This window comes from Lissotriton helveticus, chromosome 3_1, assembly GCF_964261635.1.
Source record: "Lissotriton helveticus chromosome 3_1, aLisHel1.1, whole genome shotgun sequence".
NCBI classification, from domain to species: domain Eukaryota; kingdom Metazoa; phylum Chordata; class Amphibia; order Caudata; family Salamandridae; genus Lissotriton; species Lissotriton helveticus.
The window spans coordinates 712,903,827-712,927,211 of NC_136061.1; the positions used below are offsets into that span (position 1 = coordinate 712,903,827).

Below are 23,385 nucleotides of genomic sequence, written 5' to 3' on the forward strand. Positions count from 1 at the left end.
TACCAGGTTTACCTTTTATTCAACATGCCCTTGGCTTGGATAGCTGGAAAGTGGTAGGAGTGATAACAGCATATTTCCTCATGCCAAAGTAGACCTCTCTTTTGTTTTACCACCTATGCTCCTGTGCCATATGAAAAGATCAATACACACCTGGAATACATTCCAGAGTGTGCTAAAACACCCCCATTTGTAGCAAAAAACGTGATATGTGGTTACTGATGTACGAGTTACCAACTTCTAAAAACGTCTTGCAAAAACAAACCACTGCCGTGGCTAATTAAAAGGGATGTCTGCACCCTAGGCTACAATGGGAACTCTTTAAGGTATTTGAGGAGCAAAATTAGATCCCAAACTGAGACTGGAGAACACAGGAAGGGCCGCCTTGACAATGTTAGGCTAAGCTACTCAAACAGCGGTAATACCAATTTTTCTATTGAGGAGGTATTCTGCCAGAAGTCCAGAACAACGAGGATAGTTGCCCTCTGGATTTACTGAGAATACAAGGAGAGGCCTAGTATGAAGTATTCCACAAAACATCATGGAACCAAAAGGGATCACTGTGACAAGACTTGAACCATTGAACACAAAGAAGAACCACTGTACACGTGGCGATCATAGATTGCTAAAGTTGCCAAACTCAGGAATCCTGAATACATGTGCCTACCTCCATTGACCACCAACTTCTCTGGAGTCCCGCCGAAGAGGTGGAGAGCAAATAGAAAAGAACACTGATAGGAAGGACTGCACTTCTGTTGAAAGCTACCAAGGGAAAGTAAAGCAATGCATTCAAATGTCACCTGGGAGCCACTAAAACCACTTCCACGTTTGCCAGGACGTTTAATTGGAAATGTTGATGGTCCACCCACAGAATGAGGAAACCCTTACATTGAGACGGGATCTGGATATGCAAGTATTTATCTCATACTCTAATGCACTGAGTTAGTCCCCTATTGAAAATAAAGAAATTATGCATGGAAGGTAGCTTGAAAAGCCAATAAACTTAATTTTCCTCCTTTAAATCATTATTGGCCTGACGACTCCAGATGGAGTGACTATCTAGGAAAAACTAAATAAAGCACTTTTATGTTCCACTGTTCAGGGTGTTCTCCAAATGGGCTGCTGCTTTTCAATCAATTTATATGCAAAACAGTATCCACTGCGGGACTCTTTTCAGACTACTATAAGCCACCCTCTTACACCAATTAGGGACAACCTCCATTCAATGTAGTATTTCTAATGTTTCATATAAACATGAGTGAAAACAGCAATCAAGGAAAATATATACTGACACTGATTTCTGTGATAATTGTTGTATTATTTGTAAAAAAAAATTCTACATGCAGATAATGGTATAGTGAATAATGTAAGTGCATATGACGCAGTGCTCAAGTGTGACAGCGATATATCAAAATATACACATAAGAAGCAAAATGTAAAAGTTCACTGGTTATGTATTTAGGTGGGAAAACACATGTGTATATTCCATTACTCAAAAAAACAAAAAGGGGAGCAAAGCAGTACTTCTCGACATGAGCAGTGGAGGTGGATAGGTCCTCCTTTGATCTATACATAATAAACAAAAAGATCCACCCTCAGATATACTTAAAAGCCATGTCATCCCAGACTAAGTATGTTTCCTACAACTGGTGGGAAAAACTCACAGTTTGTTTCAATACCCCTCACACACCAAAAGGGCCTTTGGTGTCATGCTTCATCATAGGGGTCTTCCCACCCCTCTACGGGACGGGGTGCGCTACGACCTCCGGCTATGCGGGATCACTGTTGTTGTGAGACGACTATGTCTCATGTAGGAGTGTGAGTGGAAGGGTCAGGAGTGACTGGAAAGGTGAAGTTAAAAAATACCTGGCTCGTCGAGTTTGGGTTGGTAAAGGAAGAGCTTGCACGCAAGGGAGCATACCTCAAAAGCTGGTATAAAATCAGTAGGGGAGAGGCAAACACCCTCAACGCACTCCTATGGAGAGACCTACAAAGAAAAGACCACAGCCCAGCAAGGCTTTTTCTGGAGGAGGCAATAACACAACTGGGGGCGCAACAATTGTGGGATCTGCAAGGGAATCTGGCAGGCTTCAAAAAAGCAGTAAATAACACTGTCAGGAAAGAATCTCTCCTAAAAGACAAAGCTTCACTAACGGAGCGAGCACACGGCTGGTTAACTATACAAACGTACAATAAACTCACACCACAGACATACCTTTTGACTAGTTTTACCAAAAAAACAAAAGAGTCATTCCTAAATCACCGGCTAGGAGTATTGCCCTCAGCAGACCACATGGCCCCTTGGCTACGCCCACCAAAGCCAGCAAAATGCCGCCTGTGCGGGAACCACGAGGAAAATATCGTACACCTCATCACAATCTGTAAAGATCTGCAGCAAGACCGCAGGAACCTGTTGAGACCCTTATTTAACAAAAAAGGAATCCGGTCATGCAGACAAGCATCCCTGGCCTGCTTCTCGGGCGATGATGTCCAATTGGCCTGCCGACTGGTAAAATACTTCGAAGCCGTAGAAACCAGAATCAACACAAGGAAAGAACAAACGGACAAAGACAGTGCTCCCTCCATACTCCTAGAACCAAAACATTAAGATTGCATAAAGTCATAACCGGCTAACGAAACTAAACAACGACGGATCACTAGAAGTCACGAGCACACAGGGAAAAGGATGGACTTACTCCCATAAGGAACGTGGACCCCAAATAGGCCGCTGAACGGGAAAGGAGGCAAGGACTGACAAAAGAAACCTTCTCTGAGGAAATGCAGAAGTTCCCAGTGGCAGACAAACACTTCCTTTTTTAACAAATTTTAATCCAATTTTTACTATCATCAAAAATGAAGCCCTTGTCTTAAAAATGTTCTTAACTTTTTATTGCTGTCGGTTTTTGTAATGGTTTTTATTAACTGTACAATAAAGTTACTACTACTACCTGGCTCGTCGGTCAAAAAAACTTTAATATACCTTTCAGCTGGTATTATTAAAATATGGGGAAGGAGGTATGTTGCCTCAATGAGCCGTGCCTCCTATGTCTGTCAACATGTTTCGAAGCCCTCCCTAGGCTTCTTCTTCAGGACCAAAAGGATCCCTCCTACACTCACTTACTAATGTGGTGCGTGATTTACTAATCTTTTCTAAGATATGTGTTTGTGAAAATAAATATGTAGCTCAGGTGAATTTCCACTGCACTTTATACAATACCTAAATAGGTATCCGTCATCGTTATTTGATCGTAAATGAAAAAATGCCCCATGAGCCTGTTACGGGTGGGAGGGGTGTTTGTAGTTGCAATTGCTCCTGGGATACTGCCCGCCGTGTCTGGCCTCCCCGCGGCACCGTTATATTCCATTACAGCATGTGAAACAGTTATTTCTCAAAACAATCAAGTGAAACCATTTGTCGACATTTCGAACCCTGTAGAATCTCGTGGTCTCCTCACGACAATAGTCGTCTGATTTATTACCAAGAAATATCTATCCACTGATCAAGGAATCGATCAACTGGGGACTCGTCTAGATGTTCTGGGTGATATTTCAGTGGAAAACTATGCTCAAGGTGTAGTGCCATTGTCACCACCACTACCGTTGGGCATGTCTCAGTCTGCCAGTGTGTGCTTCCATCTTTCAAGGATTATGCTAAGTCGAGACACATTGTTCATCTATATCGATAGTTTTTAAAATTATAGACGTGATGAATCAAGACTCCAAAGAGTCCCGAGGGGGACAATGTGGCCATAGAAGGGGTTGTCCTTGAGAGCATACATGCTTTATCAACCAAAGCCTTGAGCTCAGTTGTGTCCCTGGAAATCTTGGTTCGAAGTGGACTCAAATCTGGAGAGAGGCTGACTAAAGCTGTTGGAGCAGGCATTCTTAGTTTCAAAAACACACTGCGTCAATCAATCAATCATAGCATTTGTAGAGCGCACTACATACCTGTGAGGGTCTCAAGGCGCGGGGTGCTGGCACTGCTTGAAGAGCCAGGTCTCGAGGAGTCTTTTGAAGGTCAGCAGGTCTTGGGTTTGCCGTAGGTGAGGTAGATGGAGAGGGTGTTCCAGGTTTTGGTGGCGTGGTGGGAGAAGGATCTGCCGCCGGAGGTTGCTCTTCGGATGCGGGGGAATGTGGCGAGGATGAGGTCGGCGGAGCGAAGCTGGCGGGCGGGGTTGTAGAGGCTGAGTTGTCTGTTGAGGTACGTAGGTCCGGTGTTGTGGAGTGCCTAGTGTGCGTGGGTGAGGAGCTTGAAGGTTATCCTCTTGTTGACGGGGAGCCAGTGCAGGTCTCTCAGGTGAGGGGTAATGTGGCTGCGGCGAGGGATGTCGAGGATCAGGCGTGCAGAGGCGTTCTGGATGCGTCGCAGCCGCTTCAGGAGTTTGGCAGAGGCTCCAACATAGAGGGAGTTTCCGTAGTCCAGCCTGCAGATGATGAGAGCCTGGGTGACCGTTCTTGTTTCGCTGGGGATCCACTTGTAGATCTTGCAGAGCATGCAAAGGGTGTTGAAGCAGGAGGAAGAGACGGCGTTGACCTGAGTGGTGATAAAGGCAAACTAGGAGAATTGATGCAACCAACCTCTAACTAGCAGCGGTGAGACGGTCTTGTCAATCTCAGCAAAGTCATAATACTGCTGAGGATGGAGCATAATATAACTGCCATTATAGAAACACTGGGTTGACTGGAACTGAAGCTCTGCACTGAATGTCTGGACATCAATCACAACTTCACAGATATTAAAGCACAGGTAGGTTTGTCATAAGACTCATGCATATGGTCTCAAACCAGGACTGAAGAATGTATGCAACTTCTTTGAATGGTTTATGTAATTAACAATGGTTTATTTATCTTTCCATAAATGCCCGCCACAAACTTTGCAGTGGGTTTACACGACGGTTAACTCTGATAGACATGGTGGCAGATTACTCACACTAGCCTGGATAGATGGTCCCCCTACTATGACCATCTGAATTACCTCTGCCCAGTAGCACAGCAGAGCTATTTGAAAAACTAAAAATGGCCATTTATTCGCAGGGTGCAACTGTAAATCGAATGGCAAATCAGGCTTTCTTTGGCAATTTAACAATTACTGGCCTCTTTTAATCGAGTCAATAAATAAAAAATGTAAAAAGAGTAAGGAATTAAATTCAGAAAAAATAGAAAAGATAGGACTTGGAGCTCAGGTCAATTAGGTCAATTAGGATTTCAAGTTTGGTCTCTCTGGGTTTAATTCATATGTATATTACATAAAGATAGATAGTGGATATGACAAATGTGTAACCAAGCAAACTTACCCTCCTCCTATTCCCAAGAATATTTAGAAAAGCCCTTCACATAATGCACTTCACTTGGAAATTATTTTATTTTCTATTCTGTTTTCATAGGATTTTATGTTTAAGTAACTATGAAGTTGCACTCCAGTCCAATGTACACTTTTTACCATAAATACTTACATTTCAAATTGCTCAATAAATATGAGGTTTGTGGATGTGCCAGTCAGTGTAGACATGCCTCCAAATGTTGATGAATATGCCACACCCAGTGAAAATGCTTTGCACATCTTGTGATCTTGCTCACTCCTGTAAAATCTTCCTCCTTTCCCCTGTGGGCAGCGAAGAAATTATTGAAAAAAATTAATTGCATATTCAAATTGGTTTCATTCATTATTGTTAATTTGTGATAAATATGCAAGATATGAGAAATTCAAACGTTTTTCCCTGGCCCTAGCTTGATGGATCGCCCTGAGTTTTCCAGGAAGAAACTGAGTTGGATGAACTTATTTAGGAAAGTTTTGTGAAGATTCGGCAAATGGCACCAAAGCTAAACCCAAAACAAAAACTGCTCTTCCTATAGAAACTCTGACTCACATATAACTACGCAGTGGCTACAATGGTTAAAGTCATGTTATAGTGAGGTGTTAATTTAAAACAAAACCTAAAATGAACACTGAAAATGGCAGTTATATTTAAATGAGCTAACTATAAACTGTACCTCCATCATGCACTACTGACGATCTCCCATATTAGATCACTCATGTTATGTTAAATACCATCATTGTTGACAAAACTGATTATATTTTAATAAAGACATTGAGATCAACCAATGATTCTGGCAATGTGCCATATTCTTTGTGAACGAGGAGTGATATAACAACCTAAATCGATTATTAGAATCTTATAAGCTTGTCTGTAAGCTTTCTAAAGATGCAAAAAAAATTGAATATTTAAGAAATTAACACTTCTGATGGATTTCATTGTCTTTTACTTGTATTTACCAATAGGATGGGTGCAGTGGGGTAGGTCACTTGCAGAAAGCTGTCTGTTGGACATTATTGAACAATAGTGTTGGTGTGAATGGCTGAAGCCTAAGCAAGTACGGTTTCATTAAGGGTTCGGTGGGGTGCCTGGGTACAGGAGAGGCCCTGTGCCAACTGCCTACAGTGCACTGCAAAAGGCTGTGGTTGACCACATGCGGAGGGTTAAGTGCTGGGTCTGGCCATTGGGCAAACCCACCTCCCAACCGCAATTGTATGTTGCAAGCAGGGTGTGGTGTGACACCAGGCCTTGCACACAACTTCCAATGTGTATATTCAAAGTCTGTGAATAGTAGGGGGTTGGCTACTTGGGGTGTGACCAGATCCAGGCCACAGGCTAAGCATTGGCTCAAACTTGTCCTATGTATGGCTGAAGATTGTGTGCAGTAGAGGTTTGAAACTAGTGCAGGGCTTTTCAGGAGCTTAGGCACTGACTCCAAATCTTGATGCGTATTGATTGCAGGGACTGGCCAGAGGCTAAGGCTAGGATGACATGATTGATGTCATCAATGATGTCACATAACATACCAGGAGTAATGTAATATATGAGGTCATTGGAAGAGCATGAAATTGTTGTTTCACACAGCAATGCAAGTTATAGTTAGTTCACTAAACTATAACTGACACAGTTCAGTGATTTTGGTGATTAGCTTGTGTCTCATTCCAGCACCTAACTATAACATCAATGTAACCATTATTTCTTTCTGTGACATTCTGTTCATTTTAACATACGTTAGTCAGCACCTTGATGCAGTTTTCATTCACATTATTTTATGGACATGGATCCCTCCAAACGTGACACAGGTAACATCACTATAACATCACATTAATCTATGGGTTTTTTTCAGTGAATTTCTTGGATTGTTAACGTAGGCTAAGATCATATTAGCAAATATTTACATATGTATGGGCTAAAGTACATTGGGAGCACTGTTCTTCCAATTAAAATAAGCATTTTGGAACACACTAGTGCGATAAAGAATCAAGAAGTGACTTATCCGGTAGCCAGACATTTTAGTGCTAAGCACAACAGCAATACGGATCTTTTAACATTCTTTGGCCTAGACTGTGTACCACTGAATCCCGGGGTGGATGAGGGGGGAGGAGGGGGAATAGAATCACTAGCCTGAGAAGACTAGAGTTGAGGTACATTATTGATCTCCAAACTAAGGCCCCACATGGCATGAACAACAATGAGGAACTAGCCTTACACCTAGGTGATTAGTATGAATAATTTGTGATGAACTGTAATTAGCATGTGAATTTTAATTAATTTTAATCCTTTTGCCGTTATTTAGTTTTCCCATTTTTAGGGCTCGCAGTGCGACGCAATCGCGAAGCGATTGTCGCTGTGGAGCCCTATTGTGATCAGTTCAGCTTTCAAGGAGTTCAAGGGGAGACAAGAGACTGTCACGCGCAGCCTGCCGGAATCGGATCAGGTCGCGCGCATAAACACGCGCTCCGATTCCGGCAGGCTGATCCCCATCACGCGCACGTAGACAGACACACACGCGGGCACACAGACACAGGAGCACACACACGCCGCCGCGCCCCCCCTCCATCCCCCCGCGGGCACACACACGAGCACACAGAAAGTGCCAATCTTACCTTGCGCATCACCTGACACTTGCAAAAACCCATATCCCTCTGTCTCGAGCGCTGTCATTGGCAGCCTATTGTACCCGGGAGATAGGCATGGCCCGAGCAAAGAAAATGCACCACTAATCTCCTGCCAAACCAAGTTAACCCGCCATTGTGCATGCGCAGTACAGACCCGGCACAGGCGCACTCCTGCCAATTGCTGTTCGTTGGGCAAAATAAGAGTCAGGCCCGGCAGGGAACAGGTAAGAAGCAGCCAGAGGGAGGGAAAACACCGGGGTGGCTTAGGGCAGGGGCAGCGCATTAGACGGAGGGCAGTCAACGCTCGTGGCTGGCCGTGCACGGGCAACGCTTGTTAAATTAGCAATTACAGCCGACGGTATTCGTTCTGCTCTTACCAATAAGATGCCGACATGTCCTATATTGGTCTTGTGATGTGGCTTCATTCATTAGGGAGGAGGTGTGGCGCCGCGGCCAGGGCGACTGACGCTGGAATCTGGGGACCACGGTTCGATCCCCGGCTCCGGCGGCAGGTTAGCCCAGCACCATATGACTCTGGGCAATAGCTCGCTTAATCTTCCCGACGGCCCCCAGCGCCTAGAGACCCTTACGGGTGATTGTGCGCTTTACAAATGTGGACTTTACTTTTACTTTCATTCAACGTAAACAAAACAGCAAACTCCTTCTCCTGGTCCTTGGGTTCTCTCGCTATTGAGCTGTGCATAAAATCCATCATTAACGTGCCCTTATTTTGACCTTCGCCTACAGCACAAGAAAGTTGGAGTCACTCCCCGAGCAGCGACAGCAGCGGGCAGCCTTTATTAAGAGTCCATTCACGTCTTCGGTAAATAGCGGGGCTGGGCAGCAGCTGGGCCTGGGCGGGGAACTGTGGTTTTAACTTATGGTCACCTCGAAAATAAATATTTGTTTAACAATTTTGTTATTTTCTAGGTAACATGTCAATCGCTGCAGTGCCATTTTGAGTCCAAAAGTTAGTTCAGTGTTTCTCTTAATAAATATGTTAATCTAGCGGAACTGAAGGAAGTAATTTAGCACACAACCGGTTTTCAATTTTCTTTTCTTGTAAAAATACATCTTGGATTACTGGCAGCTTTCAAAAACAGTTTATTGAGCCGGATCAAGGATAAACATTTAGTATATCATTGAAGGTTGAGGACTGATACCTGCCTGGCACAGTACCGTGAGGCAGGGAAATCAGTACGAATGAAAAAGACAAGACACAATAGTTTAGCTTTAGCTCTTGCGGACTTTGTAGCGTGTTCATGAGGTTGTGCAGTAGAGCATGTAGTGTGTGTCTATGTCTTACAGACTGCTTCGTAGTCCAGCAGAAGGAACATTTGCTCTCCATGCAATGTGCTTATTGTCTATCTATGACAAATTGTGTGCAGATCTGATCGGGCCGATGTTCACAGCTCTGCCGCTGCAGTGTGTTCACAGAGAGCACATCCATTCGTCAGGTCTGTAACTAGTGACTAATTCCAGCCTTGGTCGGAGTAGAGAGTATACAAATGTTTTCGAGCCACATTTACTGTGTAATTTATCAACTTACCATGTTTATTACAAAGAGGGGAGATAACGTGCAGGAAATGGTCAACACATTTTCAACAACTACTTGCTAGCTGCAATGATGTCTGCCCTGCCACCATTTACTTCAGACCCTCACCCTCACACCCTCTCACCCTCACACACCCTCACTCACCTTCACTCACCCTCACACACCCTCACGCACCCTCACGCACCCTCACTCAAAGTCACTCACCCTCACCCACCCTCACTCACCCTCATACCTTCACCCCCTCACCCTCACAACCCTCTCACCCTCACTCACCCTCACACCTCTCACTCTTTCACCCTCACCCACCCTCTCACCCTCACACACGCTCACCCGCCCTCACCCTCACCCTCACACCCTCACCCCCCTCAAACCCCTCACACCGCCACACCCCCTCAGAACCCACACCCCCTCACACCCTCACACACACCCTCACACACACCCTCACTCTCACACCCCCTCATCATCACACCCCTCACCCTCTCCCTCACACCGCCACACACCCTCAGAACCCACACCCCCTCAACCTCACACACCCCCTCACTCTCACACCCCCTCACTCTCACACCCCCTCACCCTCACACCCCCTCACCCTCTCACCCTCACACCCCCTCACACCCCCTCACCCTCACTCACCCTCTCACCCTCACTCACTCTCACACACCCTCTGACCCTCACACACCCTCTCACCCTCACACATCCTCTCACCCTCACACCCCCTCACCCTCACACACCCTCACCCTTACACACCCTCACTTACCCTCACACACCCTCAGTTACCCTCACACATCCTCTCACCCTCACACACCCTCATCTACCCAGGATCACAGTTTGGTGAATCGCGGTCACCTGGCCAATAATGCACACAATGCAGTATCCCTTTGCGCCAGACAAAGCCCTTTGACTCTGAGATTCCGAGTATCATTTTGTCTTGCTTTCCCATCATGCAATAAGTCTCGCATTTGCGAGAGTTTAAGCTATTGACATTGTAAATGACAATGTCTTTTATTTGTCTGTTTTACAAACTAACACAAATAAAAGGCATTGTCATTTACAATGCCAATACCTCAAACTCTCGCAAATGCGAGACCTATTGCATTGCAAATGCTTGTTTCCCCTGGTATTATGGATTATCTGTATTTACATAGTCTTGAAATCATTTGAAATTGTACATGTATAATTCCTTGAGGAGAAGGAAAGGGAGCTAGAATATGTGACCAAGTTTTGAATGCAAGTTTGACAAACTTAATCTTGCACAAGTGGGGGACAAGCAATGAAATTTGTTATAACAATATGACACTATGATAAAACTATCTTAAGGCAATGAGGGGGCAGCCCGTTCAGGGCGTTATTGTCAAACCTGCCAATGGTTAAAGAACCTTTATTTGACATAGATGGTCCTTATGATGGTCTCATTTAGTCTTAAACGTTCCTTAAAATTTTCAAATATTTTAGAATATTCGAATATGATGCAAATGCACACGTTGACGTTAGACATTATGTGGTTTTAGCCCGAACGATGTGGGGGTATGTTACCATGGTCACAAAATCCCATTTAGGGCATAATAACGAGTGTAAATACATCATTTGCTAACACAAACAGGCTATGCTAAATGCATTATTGTGATCGGAGAATATACATCTAGATATGGCTATGTGGTTGTAATGTTACAAGATGGCAATTAATTTGGATGATGTTTAGTCCTTTTACTGTGTTAATGCCCAGGTCGGCAAAGAATGTTTGTCATAAAAGATGGCTGTTTCTGGCATGCCTGACTATACCGATGAAGGCGACAGCCGAAACGCTTCTGTTTTGCAGGAGTTCTGAAATAAACTAAATCGAACTCACCCCGGTGAGTGCTTTATTTCGTGTATATTAGGTGTGGAGTTTAGAGCGGCAATAGAATGCAGGTGCAGCCCCTCTAAAATGCACCCATCTGGGAGTGCACAGAGAAGGTGACTGTGGAACTGTGGGATATATATTTATACATATAAATATATTTATATATAAATATTTTTATATATATATATATATATATATATATATATATATATATATATATATATATATATATATATATATATATATATATATATGTATGTATATATATATATATATATATATATATATATATATATATATATATTCAAATATATGTTATAAAGGTGTTTGGTGAATTACGTATATTACCCGCTGGGGTTGAATTATGATGTTTAAAATTGTAAGGAGATGTAAAATACTAAAAATGCCTACAATGGTGGGCTAGTAACTCTTCTGTGATTATATTTTGATTTGCCTTTTTTTATTTAACCACTGGGTTGAAAGGCAGAGTAATTTTACCATAACATTTGCTTTATAAATGTAAAAACCTTTATTTTATTTGGAATGTCAAACAACCACGAACAATGTGTACATGCTGTTAAATCACTTCTACATAGTATGTTTACTATGTTTATTTTTCCAAACTGAAAAGAAGCCTATACCTTTAAATGTATGGATTGCACTTGTGTTACTTACCAGTGAACAAGCAGTGAGGTAACTGTGAAACGTGTTGGGCACCCGTTGCAATAAAGGCCGTCTGTTTTGCATTGAGGCCACGGCTCCAGAGAGTTTTATTGCTCGTTGTGACTGGATTTTCGTTTGGATATATATATATATATATATATATATATATATATATATATACAGGGGAGCATCGAATATTGGGCGGCTGCCCAGCCGCCGAGTCGCGCACTGCCCAAAAACAGGAGGGACACACGGCTAAGAATATTCCATGCCAAAATGTGGGCCACAAACAGGGAATTGAGGAGAGACACTGCTCGCCGCGGCCCATCTGCGGGCTTGAAAGGATGACAAGAATTAATGCTACCATCGAGGGATGCAAATACCGGGACCACAGTTCCCATAATGCAACAGTAAATAGACTGGCCAATTGAGGGCGTAATTATAGCATTAAAGGGGCTGTAACCGGACGCACGCATTCAATTCTGAGAAGCCTCTGAAGAAGAAAGAATGGACTTTCGAAACGCGTCAGGTGGAGGAATTGGCTGTCACATGTGAGCGGAGAACAGAAGTCCTTCCATACCCGGATTAAAGGCTTACCACCTTATGTTTGTGGTCATGTGCTGACTCATTGAGTGGGAACTGGTAGTTTGGAGCATCGAATATTGGGCGGCTGCCCAGCCGCCGAGTCGCGCACTGCCCCAAAACAGAAGGGACACGCGGCTAAGAATATTCCATGTCGAAATGTGGGCCACAAACAGGGGATTGAGGAGAGACACTGCTCGCCGCGGCCCATCTGCTTGAAAGGAAGACAGGAATTAGTGCTACCATCGAGGGATGCAAATACCGGGACCACAGTTCCCATAATGCGACAGTAAATAGACTGGCCAATTGAGGGCGTAATTATAGCATTAAAGGGGCTGTAACCGGACGCACGCATTCAATTCTGAGAAGCCTCTGAAGAAGAAAGAATGGACTTTCGAAATGCGTCAGGCGGAGGAATTGGCTGTCACATGTGAGCGGAGAACAGAAGCGTTGCATACCCGGATTAAAGGCTTACCACCTTATGTTTGTGGTCATGTGCTGACTCATTGAGTGGGAACTGGTAGTTTGGAGCATCGAATATATATATAAACCATAGGTTTCATTTCAGGGGCATTATAGTTAGCTGGACATTTCACTCATACAAAACCATTGAAATTCGCCCATTATAGTTAGTTCAGCTAACTATAACTCGCGCGCCCGCAATGCACTGCTGATAGCATCACTCATGACATGGTCAGTGACATCCCTCATGACATCACTCATGACATCTCAAATTACATCACTGATTACATCATCCACTGAATGTGTGTTTTTCTGAAAATTAAAAATGTTTTATATATGTATATCTCAAGGTCGATGGAAGAATAAATGGGTAAATAAGTGTCTAAATGGATGATTTGTTTATGAAAGATTATTGTATAACTGACTGATTAAGTGTATCATAGTGAATACATGTGTTAGTGAGTAATGTTTAAATATGTAAATATCTGTATCAATCTCTCACTTTGTGTATAAGTCACTGCATGGGTTGGCTACATGAGTGTCTATATGGGTTATAACTTGGTTTTTCGAGTATCAGTATGAGTGTCTGTATGGTTCAGTGGGGGGTATTACTTAGTGCATACATGCATCAATGAGTGAGTCACTATTTGTATGTGTTGAAGACAGTATGTGTGCAGGACTGTATGGGTGGATGAGTGTGTGTATGGTTGTTTTAGTAAGTGAATGACTGTCTCAATAGTGTCTTTATAAGTAACTAAATATGTTTTAAACTAGTATATGTGAGTATTGGTGTATATAAGTGAGTATATGTGAGAGTGAGAGATTGGAAGAGTTCCTGTATGAATAAGTTTGTGTTTCTATAAGTGATTGTTCAAAACAGTAAGTATGTGTAAGTTTCTGTTGAAGTAAGTATGGTGGTGTGTGTATAGCTGTATATGCAAGTAAATGGATGTTTAATTCTTTATTAGCATGAGTGACTATGTGTGTGAGTAACTCTATGGATGAGTAGCTGTGTGTAACAGGATGTATAGGAGTATGAGTAAATATGATGAGTGAGTACATTTATGAGTGACTGTAAAGGACTGTTGGTGAATGAGTGGATGTGTATGTAGATCTTAGAGTTACTGAATAGGTTGTTGAAACTGGTATTGGTATGCCCATTGTTTTGATCATTTTAGTTTCTATTTATGTATGTGTGTATCAAAGGTTATATTAGGGTGAAAGGAGGTCTGCCACTCTGTCACAAGGATGATGTCATCAGTGATGTCATTTGAGATGTCATCAATGATGTCATGAGTGATGTCACTGACCATGTCATGAATGATGTAATATGTGATGCCATCAGCAGTGCATTGCCGGCGCGCGAGTTATAAAGGGGGAATTTCAGTGGTTTTGTACGAGTGAAATGTCCAGCTAACTATAACGCCCCTGAAACCTAGGGTTTTTTCAGTGAATTTCTAAGGTTTTTTAAATGCTAATTCCTAACTATAACATACCTGAAACATATGATTTTTTTCTGTGAATTTCAAAGGTTTTTTAAATGCTAATTTTTAACTATGCCTACAGAGATAGGACATGTGAAGAAAGAAGAAAAAACGCACAGCAAGAAGAAAAAGAAATGCAGAAAGAAGCAAGTTTTTTTTATCTGCTTTCTTGTGCCTCTGTTCGCACAAGATGGCTGCCAACACTTCCTGATTCGGAGTGTTGGTAGCCAATTAGCATACAGCTCGTGATCGGGAGGGTGCGGGGATCATGCGGGGCCATAGATATATATGTGATTTTACTTTTGATTTTCTCAGCAACTAATGAACGGATTTACACCATTTGACAAAAAGGCACCTTTCTGAACCAAGGGCTACCTCTTTGCCAAATTTGGTGTAATTCTGTTCAGCAGTTCGGGCTCTAGCCGCGGCTAAAGTGTCCTATGGAAAATTGCATGGGAAAAACATGTTTTGAGACCCCCCTTTTTTCTCGGCCCCCCGTTGATGAATCGCCCCAAAACTTCCAAGATAGAAGCAGACAGGAGCGGGCCATACATTTTGAAAATTTCGCAAAGTCTCGTCAACCGAAATAGAATGTTGCGAATTTCAATTGGAAAATAGGACCTAACTATAACTACCTACTGGCGACCGCCAGTAGGTAATATACACACTGAGTAAAGTGACATTATAGTTAGGTGTTGAAATAAGGTAAAAACAAATGTTTCAAAACCTCTGAAATTCACCACTTATTGTTTACTGAGCTAACAATAACTTGAGTCCCTGCTGCACACTGCTTACGACCTCACATATTACATCCCTCATGAATTGTTAAATGACATTGTTTATGACATCACTGATGACATGTTAAACACACCTGGATAGATAAGGGACTAAGACTTCTCTGATCCCCTTGTGATCTATTACAACTCACTCGACAGAGAAGTGCTACTACAAAAAACAAAAAGTCAATACTATTTTTGAGACAAAGAAAAAGGGTCCATATAACATTACATCTAGGCCCACAGAAATACAGTGTTTGTATGATCTTATCACACCTTAGGGGGAGATGACACGTGTATTAATACTGCCCTCACACACTTTGCAGTGTCATGCTTCATCACTGGGCCGCATCAAACACCCAGGTGCAGACCAACACACTGAATGGAGCGCAAAGTTTTTTATAGATGAAGAACTAGTGGTGAGGTAGAAGGAAGTAAAATAATGTGAAAACACATACAACACAAAAAATAATGTGACGTACTAGACAAACACCAAGGTCAGAGGGCAAGGTTCTTTCTACCCCCTGTACTCGGGACCAATATAGTGCAGTATTTTAAAATTAAAACAACCTAAAGGTCCACATATATATTTTTATTCTAGTTGTGGGCACCTGGAAGGGTTAAAATCTCTAAGGAACGGGTATAAAGGGAAAGTAACGGTCCCTATATCCCCACTGCAGATACCAACATGTTTCTGCCAACTCTAAGCCCCCATATGGGTGGCACTGGCTTTCATCAGGGTGTTGGTCCCTTTTTACTACTCCTTACCCGATTTGGGTTTTGGGTAATTTTTTCTTTACACTAGGGTCTCTCCAGGATTTCTGTGAGGGAACCACTTCACGAGTTCACATAAAATTCTCTGAACCCGGGACGCTGTGGGGACGTACTCTCGCCGTCACATAGTCACGAGAAGTACCAGGATTTCTGCCACCAACACTCGTCCTCCGTCCCAAATCACATTAGTGATAACATCATAGGGTCATTGTGACACCGTCCTGTAGCGTTTGTGGACTTGAAGTATTTCAACCGACGACACCTGTGGACACTTTTCTATTTACCTTAATGGGATTACCCTCTTAAATATTTCATATGACTATCTTAAGTTCAGATGTTGACAGGTATACATTTGCAGCGGCAAATCTACGTAGATTAGTATAATACACTACATTCAATAATCTGCAAAGTCTCTAAATCTTTAGTGAAGTTCTAGAAATAAGCATGCAGAGTTTATAGAATGTGTCTTTGCCATTGTAGAACAACAATTTAATATGGTCACATGCCTAGCTATACACTGGTGGTTAATGTATTATCAACAGCAGTTTGACCTTTCTCACAGATTTGTTTAGAACAGGTTTTGGATTTAGGCCACAACCTACTTTCCAACATACCTATGCAACCCACATTAAATGTGCTCACCCTTTATCTTGTTTAACAAGAAGTACTTCTTCACCCCAAACATTAGTGATTTGTAAACTGTGCACAATATAACTTTTCAAAATCACAATTGCACTTGTCTCCAAAGTTCACACTATTTCCATGCTATCGACCCACACATGTACAATTAGTAACTCTATTCTATATATTACTATGGAGTTATCACTGAAGTAATCTGTAATGTCATTAATGATATCATTTCAGATGTTATCAGTGATGTCATCAATTATCTCATTTAACAGTCATGAGTGAAGTAATATGTGAGGCCATAAGCAGTGCATGTCAGGGGATCAAGTTATAGTTAGCTCAGTAAATGCTATCTGCTGAATTTCAGAGGTGTTTTGTTTTTTAAACATTAGTTTTTATCTTATTTCAACACTTAAGTATAACATCCCATTAATCTTTGTTTTTTAGTGAATTTCTTGGATTTGTAAGATAAGCTAAGATCATATTAACATATCTAAAATTCTGCATATATGCTTGTGTGTGCGTATATGTATCCATATATATATATAGGTCCAAGTTTCCAAAGCATTTTTTGACTTTGGTGCCATTTGATGAATCTTCATGAAATTGTGAGCCACTGGTTCTAGTTCTGCATGGAAAGTTTTGCGGTGATCAGTCAGGCAGGGCTGATAAAACGGGGGGCCCAAAAAAGTGTGTTTCCCATGTTAATTCCCATAAAGATTTGGGACATGACTATATCCTGAACACCTCAACAGAATTGTATCAAATTTGGAAGAAACTAGCACTTGGTCCAGAAAGATCCCTTTTTTGTGATTTGGTGTACATCCGTTCAGTAATTTTTTAGATAATAAAAGAAAAATAATTTTGATGACCCTCCGCAGATCCACCCGCGGTGGGTCTGCGACTCCACGCACTAAAGCAAGGTCCTTATTGGCTGGGCGCAACTTCACAGAAAAGTTGCAGCTGCTATGTTATATATTAGGAAACATTCTCGGGGCTGAAAAGTCACAACTTAAATAAATGAAAGGGTCAGGTTTGAGCTTTTTTGAAACCATGTTTGTGTAATAAATGTGGGAAAGACATGTATAGTATGCAGCAAAATGCCAGAAAAGTTTTTGCTATTTGCGATGTCCGCGGATTCGTCGCAGGGCTCAGCACTTCATGTGCTAATCCATGACAGATCCGTGAATATTGCTGTAAATCAAAATATGTATATTCTCACACACCCATACAGACACTACAACACCCACTGTGACACCCAGACACTCTCACACACAGACACTCATGCATCCACTCACAGACCCACTCAGACACTGACGCACCCACTCAGTGACCCACTCCTGCACCCACTCAGAGTACCACTCAGACACTCATGCCCCCACTCAATGACCCACTCAGATACTCACATACACTCACAGACCCATTCAGACACTGAAACAGCCACTCAGACCCCCACAGACACCAGCTCACAGACCCACACAGACACAAACCCAAAAACAGACCCACTCACACACCCAGAGACTCTCGCACCCACTCACACACCCAATCATATACTCATGCAGACACTGACACACCCACTCAGACACTCACACACCCACTCAGAGACCCACTCAGACACTCATGCATCACTCATACACCCACTCACGCACCTACCCAGACACTCATGCACCCACTCACAGACCTACTCAGAGATTCTTGTACCCATTCACAGACCTACTCAGAGATTCACACACCCACTCACAGACCCAGTCAGACAGTTATGCAACCACTCATAGACCAACTCAGACACTGAAACACCCACTCACAGAACCACTCAGAAACTGATGGACCCACTCACAGACCCACTGAAATACTCACTCACCCACTCACAGATGCACTCACACACTCATGCATCCACTCACAGACCCACTCAGACACTGACACACCCACTCAGTGACCCACTCAGACACTCATGCACCCACTCGGAGTACCACTCAGACACTCGCGCACCCACTTACACACCCACTCAGACACGCATGCATCCACAAAAAAAAACCTCCGAGACTCTCGCACCAACTCACAGACATATTCAAAGGCTCACGTACCCACTCACAGACCTACTCAGAGACTCACGCATCTACTCAAAGACCCACTTAGTTATGCACCCATTCACAGACCCACTCAGACACTGACACACCTGCTCACAGATCAACCTGGGCACTGATGCACCCACTCAGATACTCAGACCCCCACTCACAGACCCATTCAGAAACTGAGACAGCCACTCACAGGCCCCCAGACACTCACACACGCACTCACAGACCCACATACACTCACACACCCACTCACAGAGCCACACAGACACTCACACACCCACTCATAGACCAATACACACTCACACACTCACAGAGCCACACAGACACTCAAGTACCCACTCACAGACTCTCACCCTCACTCAGATACTCATGTACCCACTCACAGACTCATGCTGACATTGACACACCCACTCACAAACCCACACAGACATTCATGCACCCACTCGCACACACATTCACATACCTATTCACACACTGACACATCTAGTCAGATACATACAGTTGGGAATCCTTTATGTGCTTTAGTGCATTGAATGTGTGCACTTGCTTGGCGGATTTATGACAGATTAGCGAATTAAATTAAAAAAGAGCCTTTGTGTGTAGATTATAACCACACATAATAAAAAATACAGTGCTTCAAACTGTTGGCATCACTGGTGACATCTCAAATGACATCGCTGATTATATCATCATCCACAGAACTACTCACAAACCCATCCAACATTTCATGTACCCACTTACGCATCCACTTACCCATCCACAGAGCAACTCACACACTCACTCGCACATACGGCCACTCACACAGCTGTTCACTTACCCATACACCTACTCACACAGCCACTCACTCACCCATACAGTCACTCACATAGCCACTCACTCACCAATAGTCACTCACACATCCATTCACTCACCAATACAGTGACACACACTCAGTCACTCACCCACACAGCTATCACATACCCACTTATTCACCAATACAGCCACTCACACATCCTAACAGTCAGACACAGACTCACACACGGATATACACAGTCACACAGCCACTCATATATGTTAGTAATAAGGCGAACAAGGGTACCCCAATATGTGAACCTGGGGTGGTAAGCTGTTTTGGGAAACAATGGTTCTGGTGTGGCCTAAAGGTCCAAGCTGAAGTGACCCTGTGGGGGGCACTATGATTGAGAGTAAGAATTTAACTCTTAAAAGAGAATGGTAAGTAATATAAGGAGGGACATGTAGGTCAGTATATGAGAGATGTTTATTCCACAACAATAGTATTCAGGTGCTCACACAATAAATAACAATAAGTGTGAGGTGAAAAGTGAGGGTGATATTAAAATAAAGACATTACATTGACAACAGTAATAGAAGCTCCTTTAGAAGATTTTTACAGAGCAAAAGGAGTTCATGTTGTAGGGGGTCGACGGCGTTTCAAACTCAATTATTTGAGTTCATCTTCAGGACATACATAGGTGAGCAAGCTGAATTAGGCTGGAGTGCTGTTAATTAATTAACATCCGGGGTTGAAAGCGCCTGTGAAAACACTTTAGTGCAGAATCAATACTGGAAAGGTAGCTGGCAGCTGAGTGGCATCATTCAGTGCCAAATATGTATTTTTAGGAGAAACCAGGGCACTTAATGAAATCCTGGAGTGAAAACAGAACGTGTCCTGCGTCTGCTGTGGTCTGCGCTGAGTGCGAGTTCCAACTCTCAGTCATAGTGCCCCCCACAGGGTCACTTCAACTTGGACCTTTAAGCCACACCAGCACCATTGTTTCCCAAAACAACTCATATATGTTCGACATTGTATCACTAGTACACAAAGTATACTAATTCAACTTTTATAGTACCCTAGTACATATGTTTAACACTCATAAACTTTTAGAAAATACTCACAATCAATGGATGATGTCATCAGTGATTTCATTTGAACGCCATCAGTGATGCCACTGACCATGTCATGAGTGATGTAATATGTGAGGTCATAAGCAGTGTATTGCAGAGGCGTAAGTTACATGCACGTGCTATATAATATGTATATTACCCACTGGCAGTCGCCAGTAGGTAATTATAGTTAGGATCATGTTTCCATAGGAATTTTCTTTTTTGACTTGTCTATAACTTCGACTCCGGTTGACAAATCTTCGCGAAATTTCCCCCCAAAAGGTTTCATAGTGAGTCTAGTTGTGCATGGAAATATTTGGGGCTATCCATCAAGGGGTGTAATAAAAGCACATTTCCCCAAGTTCATTCCCATAGGACTTTGAACATGACCGCTGAGCCTCTCCAGGCGAGGTCGCCCCCACTCCGCTGCTCCTGCCCACTGCCTGCCTGAGCCCGCTGCCTACCTGAGCCCTGCTCTGCTACCTCGCTGCTGCCTTCTGCATCTCTCCCCCCTCCTGCTGCCTCGCTCTTGCCTTCGTCCTTTTCCTTTTCCTTCTCCCCTCTGCTAATTCACTCGTTTTTTACCTCTTTCTTTCCTGTTTGCCCTCTGTGCACCCCTTTTCCCCCCTGCTGCCGCTGCTGCCTTCTGCATCTCTCCCCCCTCCTGCTGCCTCGCTCTTGCCTTCGTCGTTTTCCTCTTCCTTCTCCCCTCTGCTAAATCACTCGTTTTTTACCTCTTTATTTTCCTCTTTGCCCTCTGTGCACCCCTTTCCCCCCTCTGCTGCCCTCCCCCTTCCTTGTGTCTCTTACCGTCCGACGGACGACCCAGCCGCCGCTGAGCCGCCCTCGGACCTCCTTCCCGCCGTAGACCACCGCCGACCCCGCCCCCCTCCTGCCCATTGGCCGCCCCGCTCCCGCCACCCAGCTGACCCGCCCTCCCGGCGCCTCACTTAAGGGGTCCGAGTGCAGGGACAGGGAGCGACCGCTGAGCCTCTCCAGGCGAGGTCGCCCCCACTCCGCTGCTCCTGCCCACTGCCTGCCTGAGCCCGCTGCCTACCTGAGCCCTGCTCTGCTGCCTCGCTGCTGCCTTCTGCATCTCTCCCCCCTCCTGCTGCCTCGCTCTTGCCTTCGTCGTTTTCCTTTTCCTTCTCCCCTCTGCTAATTCACTCGTTTTTTACCTCTTTCTTTCCTGTTTGCCCTCTGTGCACCCCTTTTCCCCCCTGCTGCCACTGCTGCCTTCTGCATCTCTCCCCCCTCCTGCTGCCTCGCTCTTGCCTTCGTCGTTTTCCTCTTCCTTCTCCCCTCTGCTAAATCACTCGTTTTTTACCTCTTTATTTTCCTCTTTGCCCTCTGTGCACCCCTTTCCCCCCTCTGCTGCCCTCCCCCTTCCTTGTGTCTCTTACCGTCCGCCGGACGACCCAGCCGCCGCTGAGCCGCTCTCGGACCTCCTTCCCGCCGCAGACCACCGCCGACCCCGCCCCCCTCCTGCCCATTGGCCGCCCCAGTCCCGCCACCCAGCTGACCCGCCCTCCCGGTGCCTCACTTATAACGCCCCCAGAGCGACCGCGCAGCGGACGCGCGCAGCGGGAGCACCGATTGAGCGCCGAAGGTGCGCCAAAGGTAAGCCCGTATGCGCCCGTCCGTGCCTGGACCGCGCCCAGTGCCAGGACCCCTGGCCCCCGCAGACACCAGCCCACCCGCCGAACCTACGACGCCGCCGAACTTTACGCACTCAACGCTGGTCGAAGCCCGGGCTGCTATCGAGCCACCCCGAGACGCACCCACGGTCCCTTCGGCTGCCACTCCTGCAAGTTCACCTGCATCCGGACCTGCACTACACCAGCTTCGACCAAGCCGAGCACCAGCAGCAACCACCTCAAGTGCATCCTGCTCAACACCCGCTCCGTCCACAGACACGCCGTCCAACTCTGGAACCTGATCGACACCACAGCCCCAGACGTCGCCTTCCTCACGGAAACCTGGATGAACGCCTCCTCATCGTCCGACATCGCCATCGCCATCCCGGACGGCTACAAGATCATCTGGAGGGACCGCGTCAACCAGACAGGAGGAGGCATCGCCATCATCCACAGGAACACCATCCGCATCACGACCAACACCGACGACACCCTCGCACCCGCCGAACACCTGCACTTCCAGATCCACATCAACCCCAAGACCACCCTCAGAGGCACCCTCATCTACAGACCCCCGGGACCACGCACACAATTCAGCGAAGACATCGCCGACTTCATCAGCCCGCACGCCCTCCTCTCCGCCGACTACATCCTCCTAGGGGACCTCAACTTCCATCTGGAGAACAACAATGACCGCAACACCACCACCCTGCTGGACAACCTCGCCAACCTCGGTCTCAAGCAGCTGGTGACCACCCCCACCCACTACGCCGGACACACACTCGACCCCGTCTTCTCATCCAGCAAGGATATCACCTTCAGCCACGCCACCGGACTCCACTGGACGGACCACAGCTGCGTCCACTTCAGCTTCAGAAGGACCACGATCCACCACCACCAGCAACAGGTTGCACGCAGAAGCTGGAACAAGATCACAGCCGACCAGCTCGCGACTTCCCTGAACATGAACCCTCCCACCAGCGCAACGAACCCAAGCCAGGCCGCCACCAACTTCGCAAAGTGGATCAGCAACTGCGCAGACGACCTTGCCCCTCTGAAGACCCCGCCTAGCAGACCCGGCAGCAAGGAGGCCCCA

The 23,385-nt window shown here is 44.8% G+C and overlaps 1 protein-coding gene across 1 annotated transcript in view; it reads right to left on the minus strand.

The window, feature by feature from the left end:
- LOC144822877 (solute carrier family 13 member 1-like) overlaps window positions 1–23,385 on the minus strand; it is a 701,886-nt gene that overhangs the window by 287,220 nt on the left and 391,281 nt on the right. Inside the window, exon 8 of the mRNA XM_078680852.1 lies at window positions 5,451–5,599. Within this exon, the coding sequence (XP_078536978.1) occupies window positions 5,451–5,599 (149 nt within the window). The remainder of the gene's footprint in view (window positions 1–5,450; window positions 5,600–23,385) is intronic.